The sequence below is a fragment of the Leptosomus discolor genome, chromosome 2, assembly GCF_034619465.1.
Source record: "Leptosomus discolor isolate bLepDis1 chromosome 2, bLepDis1.hap2, whole genome shotgun sequence".
Classification (NCBI taxonomy): domain Eukaryota; kingdom Metazoa; phylum Chordata; class Aves; order Leptosomiformes; family Leptosomidae; genus Leptosomus; species Leptosomus discolor.
Window position 1 is genome coordinate 43,379,406 of NC_141392.1, and position 14,020 is coordinate 43,393,425.

The following is a 14,020-nucleotide window of genomic DNA, read 5'->3' on the forward strand; positions in this document are numbered from 1 at the left end:
ATTTTCCGGAGATATTAAGTGAAGAAAAACAGAAATAAGAAAAGTTCCAGAATTACTTACATAATCTAGAATCTGAGGATTTTCCCTGACACTAGCCAATTCACTGCTAAACCTAGAAATACCTTTCACAGCACCTGTTCTCTGAGAACTTTAGGTAATTCTTTTGTATATTAAAGACGAACTTTCTTACAGTATTCAAAAGCGGCAAATAATTCCAAAGAATTGGAAGACTGTGAGCAAGCTAACAAACTGGGAGCAGTTAACAGTACCTTAAGGTATGCTGTGATTTACAACAATAGTACAAAAATAGTAACAAAGGAGCATTTTATTGTCTGTCTTGTTTTCGCAATGTGCTGTTTTTGTTACTCATTCTTTCCATAGCCCATTAGAAAGTAGATGTGAAATGATGCAAGAATATCTGAAGGTAAAGGTGTTAAGTAGACTTTCTTTTTTTTTTTTAAAAAAAAGGTACACTTTAATATTTGAAAGAGGTATCTTACAGCATCAAGAGTTGGAGGAAACTTGTGGATAAACCCACCTTTTTTTCTACTCTTTACCAGTATCAGTCTTTGTTCTTGATGACTGTGCTGGATTAAGGGATTCTGTCCTGCTCTGTCCCTCTGTTGCACTGATGTGCCTGTTTGTGATCATTCAGTGAACCAGAGCAGGGAGCTTGTGAGTTACTTCTGTTGTTGGCAAAGTTATTTTTAGCTTGGATCAATTCCCTGATCTTGCTTATTACATGGCACAGTCAAGGTTGGGTGGGAGGAATTCTGCAGGATGGTGTTATCCCTGAGTAGGAAAATGTGTGGAACAGCACTTAGGAAAGCTTGCGTTCTGCTAGATTCCCCACCTTTAAAAAGTAGAAATGGAAAAATCAGTTCTTCACTGTTGATGGAGAAATGCGGTGTCTTTGACCACAGATTTCAGTAGTTCTACCTAAGAGATGTTGAAACTCTTTCCTGTCATCTGATAAAATGGGACTGCCATGAAAAAGCAACTGCTTCTAGCTTGGTGGGCTTGGTGGGTTTTAAACCAAACTGGGTAGAGACCTTATCCAAGGTTTTTTAGGGGAAATGAGAAACTATTAACTCTCTTCCCCTCCTTTAGGGCAAACAAATACAGATTGATTACACGCATGGAGAGCTAGAGAATGCTTTTTGTGAGAATCGGATAGATGGTTAAAGTTGGGAGAGGGCAGGTAATGGATCCTCCAAGTGCAGGAAGAGTTTGTGCTTTGTAGGCAAACTTCCATGTTCTCTACCTAGCAGTGCATCATCCTTGTGGTTTTGGGTTATTTTCCTTTATCAGCTGCATTTCTTGTGGTTATCAAAACTTGCCTGCTAGTAATTTCTGGAGAAGTTCCTCACCTAATGCCAAGCATAGTCTTCTGTTGTAATTTGGCAGAAGGTTAGAAATGTATATTGTTATTGAATTGCCTCTATTTGTAGAATTGAGCTAGTACTAATTTGATCAAACAGAATAGGTTGGTTTTGTTATGTCAAGGTGCTTCACTGCACCCTGGAGCAGAGTTCCCAATCTTAATGTTGCTTACATTATGCTGTCAGTAGTGTGGCATCAGTAGTTCTGTGCTGTGCACATGTGTAGAAGAAAGCATTCAGCTTTTGGCACTGTTTGTGTTTCATAGCATGGGAACTTGAAAGTACTTGTTTCTCTGGTACAGTACAACTTTGAAAATGTTAGAGTGAGTGTAATACCACTATTATTTAAAAGGCTTAAGACAGATCATATTCATAGAGTAATTTAGCTTGGAAGGGGCGTTTAGACGTCCAGTCTCCCAGTAAAAAGCAAAGCTAACTATTGTAGATCTCATTGAAAGTACAGGTTACAAAAATATGATGATTCCTCCCCCCTGCCCCCCCCTCAAGTGACAGCTGCTAAAGTAGTATTTCGAAGAGTGTTAATGATGTATGCTATGAAAGTATTTTACCAAACTCTTACTGAAGGAAGTTGCTGCCGCCGTACAGTTTGTTCAAATAATGACAGTGAAATCTTTCTTGCTGTGTAACATAAAAATGACTTTTTAAAGTATTGCAGTTGATGCCTGCTTGAGTCTCTGTGCAGCTAACTCCATGTATTCTCAAGTTTCAGATACAGTAATTCAGAATTCAGTTTCAAGTTAACTACTACATGTGAATTGTGTTTCTTTCGGTAGCTCTTATTGATGTTGTCTATTTAAAAGTTTAAAATTAAATGTATTTTTTTCCCCCTCAGTAACCAAAGTAAGGAGGCTTTCATTGACTGGGCAAGATACGATGATTCACAGGATCATTTTTGTGAACTTGATGGTAAAATGTTTAAGCTTTTTCAGAGTATTTATTTTATTTGCTGTCTCTTAAAAAACAGAAGATTATAATTTCTCTGCAAATAACCATTTTTAAAAAGTTAGTTTTGTGCTAAATGGGGATGTGACAGTTCATATCTTACATGCAGGATGCAGGTTTTTACAAGGAGCATATGGTAGTCTACACAGTGCACACTCAGCTGTTACCTTGTGTTAGTATAGTGAACAGGAGACTCTTATGGAAATAAGGTAAATGGGAGGGGGTTAGCATATGTTTTTAAAAAGCTTTTTCTCAGAAGAGTTGCATCTAGCACAAATATAAGACAAATTACTTGCAGCTCATTCGGTTTCTTACTAGTATATTGTTTTTGTTGCTATTCTACTGTCTATGCTTGGACTGAGTTTGTTCCTCTTCCAGCCTTGCTATGTTTCCAAATGATCTCTGCATTAAATTTGCCCTTATTTGTAAGGACTTCCTTGTTGTTAAAACATTAGGATACTAGATTGTGTCTTCCCTCTGCTCCACGTATGTGAGTCTTTTTATTTGCTTGTAACATTCAAAGCTCAAAGGAATGTTTTTCAGTTAAACATGAGAATTGCCAAGTTCAGGAATGACTGGTAAAGGCCTTTTTAATAAATACCTTAGAAAGCTCTATATGCTAGGAAGACAAGATGTTTTAGTCTACCTTTAGGCTAATGTGTGGTGTCACCTGAGAAAGTAGCAGCTGTAGTGGACTTACCAACTGCAATTCTCTTTCAGCACTTCTACTGTGTCTTATCTGTCAAAATTTTCTATATAAGCTGTTTCTGTAATAAATAGTTGGTGAGCATTACTGTAGATCTGACCTGTTATATGCAATGAGCTGCTGTTGTCTCTGCTATCTTCAAGCTCCCTACTTACATTTTTACAAGGACTCAGTTAGGAAAGGTATTGTTTAGAAGCATTTAGTTTAGAAGTATTATAACTTAAGTTGTTCCTGATTCTACCTCCATCTCTCCTTACTTTGTGCCCTGCTGAAGGAGGATGTACTGCCCCCAGCTGTGTTCTTCCAGTGCAGTTTTTTGCACTGGCTCTGGCATGCATCTTTCTGCATGGTAAGCTGATTCAGCTTACTTGGACAGCAGGAAAGTAAGTTGACATCTCTCTCCGATCTCCCAGATTTGTTGTGATGGTTTATCAGGTGAGTTTGGAGCACGGAGAGGTGAGAAAGAATAACTACTGGGAGTGACTGGAAGGAGGTAGAACCTCTTGTTCTCTTCCTCTCCTTTCTTCCTTGGTGATGAGAGAGCACTTAATTCACTCCACTGTAGCACAAAACAGTGTCATCAGTTTTACTTTTTTATTAGTTTTTGTTGGTCTTAATGATGAACTAGATAAGGGAATTGATCTAGCTGAAAAAAACTTCATAACCTAGGTCAGCTTTCCATCTTTCTGTTGCACTGTCCCACAGACTCAGTTGTTTGTGGGTAATGAGAAGAAAAGGTGGAGACCTGAAGTGACCAGGAAGTGTAGGACCTGCTTGGGTTAGCCATGCTGTGAAAGAAAGCTGTAATTTGACATTGTCTCATCTGGCACTCACTGTGTTGTTGTGCGTCTTGTGTGTGTCTCCTTTCTTTGTTTTTGCTACTACTGCTGAAGAGATGCTCGACTGCTAATGCCGAGTCATCTCTTCTTTTTAGAGCAGTTTTCACTGTTTCTGTGCCTTTTTTCGACATCTGAGGAAATAGTCAGTGGTGCTGCTTGGCCTATTCCTATGAATAAGTCTCTGGACTACTGGCTTGTATGTGGGGTTTTTTAAGCATGAGTTGTTCTTGACCTCTCAAAGAGGAGGGAATTCTTCCAGCTTTTTACTAGTTGTAGCTCAAAACTTAAGTTTCTATTCATATGGATTTTTTAAGCAGAGACTGTAGAGTTTCACAGTTTTCTTTGGATATGTTGCCTGAATTTGTAGTGAACTTCAGAGATGAGGGTATAAGTTGTTGAAATGCTGCTTGAATAACATGTTTCTTGCCATAACGAACAGAATATTATGCAATATGCTGAAAGTTTGCTCAACTAAACAATGTGATGCAGACTTTCTGCCAGTATACAAGGGTATCTGGGGAAAAAAGGGATTTGGCTAACAGAGATACAATATGTACCAACTACAAGATGCACTTCTTTGACCTTGTCTTTATTAAGAAGCTCCTGTAGCAGTATACCCACTTCAGAAAAGTACCCCACCACCACCACATACTGCCGGACAAATAAACCCTGAATTTGAAGCCCACTTAAAACAAAACACTGTTCATATCTTAGCACGGAGTGAGAGAACACATGGCCTGACAAGTGTTTATGGTGGAATTGAAGAAGCCACATAGGTGTTCAGACATTGTAGAAATGATGGCCACACAAGAGACTTTGGAATAAATTATATACTTTTGAGCTTTCTATTTAGTGTGTATATGGCTGTATTTTTATATACAAGGCATTTATAATACAACTGGAAGACAAAATAGTATTATATGAGACCTCTTAATTATATTTAATTCTGTGTGACTTTTTACACTAGATCTTTTTTAACTGATCAGTTAGAATATGTAACAAAAGGTTTCCTATTTAGACGAGAGATCTCCAGATGCACAGTATGTGGATTTGCTGCTGAATCCAGAACGTTATACTGGATACAAGGGGCCTTCTGCTTGGAGAGTGTGGAACAGCATCTACGAAGAAAACTGCTTCAAGTAATTGGGAGAGGGAGGAAGCCTGTTTGTTATACTTGTGCTTCAGTTTAGCTTTAAACTGATTTTTGTGTTTTCTAACTTATTTTCTAGGCCTCGATCTGTGTATCGTCCTTTAAATCCACTGGCACCTAGTAGGGGTGGGTCTTGCCTGTTTCATTTTCTAATGCAGTCATTTTAATATAGTCAGTACTGCAGTACAAGTGATACAAACAGTAATCTTCAGTCTGTAGGTGTGCTTACTGCTTTTTTAATTTCCTCTGTAGAAGTAGCTGTCCATTTTCAATATTTAGACTAAGGTTTGTGATACTTGATTGTTTAATTTTATGCATGTGAATAGGCTTATTAATGTCAGGCAAGCTTATGTGAAAACTGAAGTAAACCTCAAACTGTTTAGTAAGTGTCACAGTCATTTTCCAGTGTGGATTGGAACGATGGAACTTTAATGTTCAACAAAAATTTCAGCACTCTTGTATTCTTACCTTGGTGTTTTTTCCTAGAGCATTTAATCAACTTTAGCTAATAGTCGTCCTAGAAAATGTAGCTCTACATTTTTCATCCATAATGTTTAGTGTATTACGAATGTACAAATAATTTCATGATTTGAAGGAAGAGTGAATACTTCGGAAGGCTCAGTTATCTGCTTTTTTTTTAACTGAGTTATCTCAGTTAAAAAAAAAAAGTATGCCAATGACTAAGGTTTTAAGTTTTCAAATTTAAGTTAAAAACTATAACCTGATGTTCCAAATGAATCTGCTTTCCTCTGTCAATGTGTCTCATTTCCCTTAAAAATAAACTATTAGCCAATAGATTGAGTTAGAAAACATCACCGCACATTAGAAAATCAAGATAAATTTTAGTAATTATAAATATTGAGATATGTTGCTGGTATACACAAATAAAAAGAATTCTAAGAGCAGTTTAACTCGGGGATCATAATTTCAGAAAGGGACACTGGTCAGATTGTTGAATAATGTGAACTGAAGACGACGACTACTTAACCGTCTTTTTGAAGCGAAAACATAGCTTTCAAGAATATGTAAATCAGCTGCTACTAAGATTTCAAATTCTTAGTGACTTTTATTAAATGTGTTCAGTCTCAGGTGGTCTTGAGGAAGAGGATGGAAAGTAGCCTATTTTTTTTGTAGACTAAATAAGGTTTCTTGCACTTCTTCACTGTTTGTAGTTAAACCCTGCGTTTCATTACTACTTTGCTGTGGAATTTATCTTTTTAATGCATATGGATTTTTTTTTTCCCCCCCCTAAGGAGGAGATGATGGTAAGTCATCTTATTTTGCTTGACTTGTAGAAATGAAGAAAGCATTAAAAGAGTTTTGGACATCTGATTTATTCACTTTATTGCTATTGCATTAGATGGCAGGGAAGTTATGTTCTTATGCAGATGATTGATCAGAAAGTGTTTTTGTTGGGATAATTCTTTCATTTGGAGTAGGAGGAAGGAGTGGATAAGAACAAAATACACTTATCTTGTTGGTTTTAAACCTTTTAACAGAGTATGTGTTGTGATAATGTTGTTAGCAAGGTAACCAGAGATGCATAAAGTAAAGGATTCTTGGGTCTCCTCCGGAACCCCATTGATACGAATGTCAGATTCCTTAAAAGAGGAGGGACAGGTTTTTTGTATACTCTCTTGAATGTCCTTGATTTTGGGAAGGTGGGGAGAAAAAACATTTGGTCTGTCTACAGTGAGACAGACTTTAAGATGTTTCAGTCAGCTGAAAGCTCTCAGGGAAAGAATCTAAGTGTACAGGAAGCCGTCAGATAGTAGCATTCAAGGTAAAGGCTATCAGATACAATTACACTCTTTGTCACGTCTTTCACCACTAGTGCATGTAATCAAGCTTGTGCTTCCATAGCTTCTGAATGCCCTGACTGGTAGCTTAGGCATGCTAATCCTTCTGTTTCTCCTATTCTGACCCCAGCAGATTTAAACTAACCTCAAAGTTCAGCCACTTCAGTACCTATTCTCACTTTAATAGCTAAATTGTTCGGCTTTATGTCCAGATGGCAGCTAATGTTAGTATGCATAGTAATATAAAGATACTATAGTGTTGAAAATAAATGCTCTTCATTTAACTATATACTTTGTATTTACAGGGGAATCTTTCTACACATGGCTAGAAGGTAAAGGCTCTTGGATGGGTTAATAGAATGTTAAAATCACTAAAAGAAACACCGTAGTATTTTTTCATCTCCCCAATATTTTTTATAGTGTAGGCTTTTTAATAAACTGTGCAGAAATTCTGAGTGTCATTCAAACGATATTTTTTTCTTGAAGGTCTTTGAAAATCTTCTCATTCACTTAGATGGTATACTCTTTTAACCCTTCAGTGTTTCATGTTTTGTAAAGGGGGAGTTCATTTCGATAGCAATTACTTTGAATTTTCTGCTCATTTTAGGCATTTAAGCAGGGACGTTATTATTAGTAACATTTCTAAGTGTTCTTACTTGAAAGCAGCTTTAAAAAACATGTACGTTTTGATGGTTCTGTTCCCAGTATATAAACTAGCATAAGTATCGTGTCTGTTCAGAAGGCAAAGCAATTTGTTTTTTTCATATTTAAATGGAAATTATTATTGCAGTGGTAGCAATCAAAATCACATTTTAGAGGTGTGCAGAAAAGTAAATGAGTTAAATGTGCTTAAATTTAAACTTAGCTTATTCTGCCTTTCATAAGCCTTTCCTTGTCTGGTTGGAAATCTGACTGGTGCTATTGTAGGAAAGCACACAAATTTATATGCTTTTTAAAATGCGATGTCTTGTCAGTGAGGCCATAGCTCAGCCTCACAGATAGGCTTCACCGTCAGCTCTTCCCGCTTCCATTTGTGGAGACTGGAGTGGCAGGGAAGTCACACAAACTTATCTTTGAGAAAGGAACGATTATGTGTACTAATTGACGAGATGCTTATTTGACTGTATTTATTAGGACACTAAAATACTAAGTAGGAAATATCAAACTTCATTCTTAGTACTTCTTTATATATAAAATAAGAGGTAAACTTTTCCTGTGGTGGTTATAAGGGCTTATTAACAATGCTGAAGTACTATAATTGTAACTCTTGAAAGTTAAACAATGCAGACTTGCATCAGTGAAATGTTAAGGTGTATTAATTTTAATACATTATTTCCATTATTTAGTTTGGGGTCTGTTTGTCTTTTCTCCTGGACAGGTCTTTGCCTTGAGAAAAGAGTGTTTTATAAACTCATTTCTGGACTTCATGCTAGCATCAACTTGCATCTGTGTGCAAATTATCTTCTGGAAGGTAACTTAAGTCTAGGTAAAATTGCTGAATGGAATTTTACAATATCTGTAATATATATTTGTTTTATCTGAAAATTTTTGATGTAAACTTAGTTGCTTTCTTTTTCTAAATATGTGTGGTTTACCCCCCCTGCCTTCCCCCCCCCCCCCCTCTGTAGAAACCTGGGGGAAGCCTCGCTGGGGACCAAATGTGAAAGAGTTCACTCGCCGCTTTGATCCTGTTGAAACAAAAGGAGAAGGACCAAGGAGGCTCAAGAATTTGTATTTCTTATATTTGATAGAGCTGCGTGCTTTGTCAAAGGTTGCGCCGTACTTTGAGCGTTCAGTTGTTGACCTTTACACTGGAAATGGCCACGAGGATGCTGAATCTAAGGCTCTCTTACTAGATATCTTCAGGGATACAAAGTAAGGCATAGGATTTTTTTTATCAATAATTTGAAATTCTCAGTTGTACTCAAAAGTGAGAACAGATGACTCTGAGAGGATAGGGCAAGAAGAAGAGTGGAATGAAGAAATAAAATTAAGTAATGGGAGAGAAAAAGAGGAATTTGTACATTTGACAGGAAGAGATGAGTATTTTTCAGGTTTCAATACACCAATCTTTAAAAAACAAAGCAAACAAAAAACCCCACAACCAACAGCAACAAATCACTCACCCCCAACAGCCTGGGCTACTCCCTGTTTGTTGCTTTTTCTGATTCTTTAGTATAAGATGCATGTGATTTATTTTGGAAAAGAAAATAGTACATGCAGTCTTCTAATGGTCCAGTGAGTAACCCAGCTTTTATCGTAGACTTAACCTCTGGGGTTTTAGCCATCCCTCCTTCCTTCTGTTTAGTCTGTAAGGATCTTTGGTCCAGTTCTTTGCTCACCTTCTCGCCAATTTTTGTGATCAGTGATGTGCTGTGTGGCTTCATTACTGTCTCTGATCATAACCTTGTTAGGTATTTGAGATGTGGTCAGACAACAATCAACTGAAAGGGAAGCATTAAGACCATTTCAGTGTATATTAGAAAGAAATCTTGATGGGTGGAAATGGAGTGAAGAAAGTTCTCAACAAAACTGTAATTAACAGATTTCAGGTTACAGTGATTGAATAGTAGAACTGATACCATTCAGTAAATTTTTAAAGACTATTCCGCAAAGACTAGGAACTCTGAAAAGTATTTTACGCTGATGGCATCAGTGGCTCACCAAGCTTGATGGAACACTGTGTTTTATGCCAGCATTTGTTTTTTTTTGCATTTTGTCTTTATTAGGTCCTTCCATATGCATTTTGATGAAAAGTCCATGTTTGCTGGAGATAAAAAAGGAGCCAAGTCATTAAAGGTAAAGCTAGTCTTCTGAATGACATCCAAAATACCCATTTTGGAATTAACTTGGATATTTTAGAAAACATCTCTATCTACCAGAAGCATACTGCTGAGAGTAGAAAATGCAGGGATAAAAACTTAGAGTTGTATCTGAAGTCTCTTAATACTTTATAGTAAATGAATACAAGGTGTTGTCCTGAGCCAAGCAGACTGAAATCTCTGGTTTAGTGCCTTGGGTCTGCCATCAGGAGGTGATGGTGAGTGCAAGTGTGGTGAGGCAAATTAGTTAACTTGGTATTAACAGTAGATGCAATGGTGTTTGTTAAATAGGGTGTCTGTTTCACATAAGTATCTGGAAAAAAAAACCACACCACCCAAACAAAAACAAACAAACAAGTGATGTTTGCTTAAAAACCAGATGCTTTATATAGTATAATATAATGTAATGTAATATATTTAACTTTAGAAAAGCATAGTTCCTGGACTTGGGAACCTAATGTGAATGCTGTTACTACCTAACAACTTCCAGTGTTAATATGCTGGTGTTCAGGTTGGTATGCGCTAGACTTCCACAGTTGGAGTGAGGCTCAGTAATAAAGGTCTAGTTTAATACTTATTTCAGTAGTAGTATGGAATTCCATCAGTATCAGAAAGAATGCTATTAGAATGGTGCCAGTAGTTGATCAGCCCAGCTAGGGTTTTTCTGATCTTAAATATTTGATTGAGATCATGTTAATTGGTTCTGTGCTGTGCTTGCTTCCACTCTGACTGTAGCTGCAAAGCAACAATCTACCCATAGCTTTGGGCAGGAAATGTCTTTTGTGAATTGTAACTTGTTTTCCTGTTTGTCAAAAAGGTAGGTTGGTTCAAAAGGGATTTGAATAATGGAAGAAAAGTTGGGCAGGGACACAATACAGCACTTCAGCTCAGAAAATTTCAAGGAAGTTGGTAGAAACTCAGTGTATAGAACCCAAGTGTTACCCTGTATGTCCTGTATTTTGGGGTGTTTTTTTCCGAGGAATTAACTGTTAGCAGTGGCTTGGAAACAAGGTTCTGGGTGTGTGGGGGCCATCGTTATGGTCTGACCATGTAAGGTGGTGGGTTTGTTCAGTTTTAGTCATAGAGAACTGATATTGCAGTGGCACTAGATTAGCTAGCCTTCTGGTTTTGTAAAGAAAGAGGTACTTTAACTTAAACTTTTAAATTTTGTTTTTAACTGATAGGAAGAATTCAGGTTGCATTTCAAGAACATATCCCGCATAATGGATTGTGTTGGATGTGACAAATGCAGGCTGTGGGGCAAACTGCAGGTACAGTTTTTTGTGTGTATGTTGGGGGTGTGGGGAGTGTGAGAAGATAAGCATCTATTTCAGTTTGGCAGGATGCCTGTTACCTTAGCATTCAGACTTTCTGCACGTGGTTGGTCTTTGATATCCCTACCTATATGTTAAAAATAGCCATATGTTTAGTTCATTGTTAAACAATTTTTTTAAAAAGTTGTTTTAAAAAATGTTTATTTTGTTTAGTCAACAGCTGTTTAGTTTACTAAAAGGTATGGTTTGTATTCTCCAAAAATAGTATATTTGAAGCAGGTGCTTCATGGCAAAGTCTTACTGGCAGGCAATATCTTACCTGCATGCAGTGATCAGAGGAGCCTTGTAGAATCACCTGTGGGAAGCCTTCCTGGAAATAACAGCACGTGCTTAATTGTTAGAAAATCCAGTGTGAGATTTAACTCCACAAATTGAGGCATAAAACAAAGAAGTGATTCAGATTTTTACAATTCATGCAGAAGGCAGCAAATGAATGCAAAGGTGCACAGTAAAGCTGAAAGCTGAAAAACAACTTCAGTTTGTGGATACTTTTTATTTTATTGAGAACAAGATTTTAAACCTCCAGAATAATGTGAAGTCCAGACTGAGAATAGTTGTTACTTCGGGGTGTCTACTGTACTATACTGCTGTATAGCATTAAGCTTATCAGAGTTCAGTTTTCAAAGAAGTTTATAAGATCAAAACCTTGGTGGCCTCTGCTGCATTTCCGGCGTTCTGCCTACCCTGCCCTAGTTAATGCTTCTGATCTATTATTGTTTTTTTCCTTCTCACATAGAATGAAACAGGGCCAGGTTTCCTGAGCTATAAAACTCTCCTGCAGCCAGCCTCAGCCACTTCTTGTCAAAACCCAGTGGTTGTTTCTGTAGCCTGATTAAAAGAGGAAATACAAATAGCTGCTTCTGTTTTATTTCTGTATAGAAAATAGGGGTTGAAACTGAAACTGGAATGTCTGCCACTGGGACTGGAGGCAAAAAAAGCAGAAGCGTTGCAATACCTTGTAATAAAGCCTAGTTTGACTTTGAAGGGGGAGGGGAGAGGAAAAGGGGAGATCTGATCCAACAGCTCCTGCAGCAGTGGGGCAGCTGTAAGGTAAGGGGCAGGAGGGAGCTGAAAGTGTTGTAATAAGCATATTTTCACATGCATCTGCTGTGGCTGAGAGGAGAAAAAGAGATGGGAAAGGAGGAGATTAAAAACACAAGGATGGAGAGCAAGTATACCTGAGGAAACGAATGTTCTTTAAGTGACTGAACCTAGTACACAATTGATGGCGTGCATTTGCATTAGTGTTGTGGTTTGTGTGCAGTTATTCGGGTTGAGGAAATGTCAATATATAAGAATTGGTACTGCAGTTTGCCTGGATTGGTAATTTTTAAAGTTTTTTACAGTTTTCTGAGCATTTGAAGGAGTAATCTTATTGATGTTAAAACATTGGACTTTTTTGTAGACTCAGGGCTTAGGAACTGCTCTGAAGATCTTGTTTTCTGAAAAAGAAATACAGAGCCTTCCTGAGAATAGTCCATCAAAAGGTTTTCAACTCACACGTCAAGAAATAGTTGCTCTTGTAAATGCCTTTGGAAGGTAAGTTTTTATCATTTGTGTAGTAGAAAAACCATAAAACTTCAGTGTCAACACGCAAGGTCTGTGGAAAGATGATACTGTACGTACAACTAGCTTTTTAAAGGCTGAATTACTATTAGTCATATTGATAAACTTAATGCCATCAAACTGAGTATGTGGAGTGTTGATTATTAGCCTCGGTCACCATTCTGTGATTGAGTCTAATTAATCTCTTTCAAATCTTACCAATCAATAAATTCCATCTTGTGAAAGCTAAATTTAAGTCTCTTAAACAGTTGCAAGCATTAGACTTTGAGTATGTCGCCTCCTTTTTGAACACTGACTACAGCTGGTTTACATTTTGCATTTCTCTTTTAAATGTATGTGAAAAGTAGTGAAAAGGAAGAAAAATACTTGGAGTTATTTTTAACAGTAACTGTCGTTTAGTGCTTAAGCTTTTGGATTTTTGTGTCTGATGTGGTTATTTTTGTTAAAACTTTAGTTTTGATTAGTTTTTTGATATTTACCCCATTCAAGTGATGAAATAAACATTTTTTAAAAAGATCTGTAGAACTTGCTTTGTTCATCATGCTGGTTCTTCAGGTCTTGAATATAACAATCTGTTCCTGTTTAAAATTATTACCTCTGGTTAGAGATTTTTAGATGTCTAATGAAGTTGGGACAATTAAACCTATATATGAACTTCAATCCCTGTAATCTATTGTGTAAATGTAATGGAGAGTGAGATAGATCTTTTGAGGGAAAGTAGCATCTTAAGTGTGTTCATCTTTGGAACAGAATTGTGTTGGGGGAAAAAGAAACAAAAAGCCCCTGTGGAAGATGATGATTTGCATGTCCTTTTTGCAGCTGACATACTAACACTTAAGGGGTTTTTGTTTTACAGGCTTTCCACAAGTGTAAGAGAGTTGCAGAATTTTAAAGTTTTATTACAACAAACTAGGTAATGAAGGCCTTTGCACAACCCATTAGTGAAGACCATTTACATGACTGCATTGAGCAGAAGGAACTGATCCTTACAGGACTCACATGAACTGATAAAAGTAAAATCAAATACCAACTTGAATATTTATGTTTGAACTAGGAATGGTTATTAATTAGAAGAGATATTTATGAATGAAATATATAGTTTTTAAATGTGTAAATTATACTGATCTGTTAATTTTTTCTCTGCTCACAGTTCTGTTGTACTGACACTTCATAGATTTTCTTTATTTTCTTGTCTTTCTGAGACAGTTGTTCTATATGAAAATAGATGTACCTCCACCCTGCCTTGGCCTGTGCTGAGAGAGGTGGTTCACCTCTTGCCCCTCCCCAGTACTGAGTTTCAGTATATTCTGAGGAGTGGGTATGCTGATTCTGGCTGTCTTTTGAAAAAACAAACAAACAAAAAAACCCAATCAAACCCACCCCCCCTCCAAAACCCAACAAAAACCAAACCAAAACAAAAAACCCGAAACCAAAACAACAACAAAAGCCAGAAAAGGAA

At 37.1% G+C, this 14,020-nt stretch overlaps 1 protein-coding gene across 1 annotated transcript in view; it reads left to right on the forward strand.

The window, feature by feature from the left end:
• The window catches only part of ERO1B (endoplasmic reticulum oxidoreductase 1 beta), a 28,570-nt gene extending 14,932 nt beyond the window's left edge, over positions 1-13,638 (forward strand). The window contains exons 5-16 of the mRNA XM_086482340.1: positions 193-275; positions 2,236-2,309; positions 4,909-5,029; positions 5,120-5,166; positions 6,294-6,305; positions 7,145-7,171; positions 8,218-8,310; positions 8,468-8,714; positions 9,569-9,638; positions 10,846-10,932; positions 12,401-12,534; positions 13,418-13,638. Coding sequence (XP_086338466.1) covers positions 193-275; positions 2,236-2,309; positions 4,909-5,029; positions 5,120-5,166; positions 6,294-6,305; positions 7,145-7,171; positions 8,218-8,310; positions 8,468-8,714; positions 9,569-9,638; positions 10,846-10,932; positions 12,401-12,534; positions 13,418-13,478 — 1,056 coding nt within the window. The 3' untranslated portion in view covers positions 13,479-13,638. The remainder of the gene's footprint in view (positions 1-192; positions 276-2,235; positions 2,310-4,908; positions 5,030-5,119; positions 5,167-6,293; positions 6,306-7,144; positions 7,172-8,217; positions 8,311-8,467; positions 8,715-9,568; positions 9,639-10,845; positions 10,933-12,400; positions 12,535-13,417) is intronic.
• The last annotated feature ends 382 nt before the right edge of the window (positions 13,639-14,020 follow it).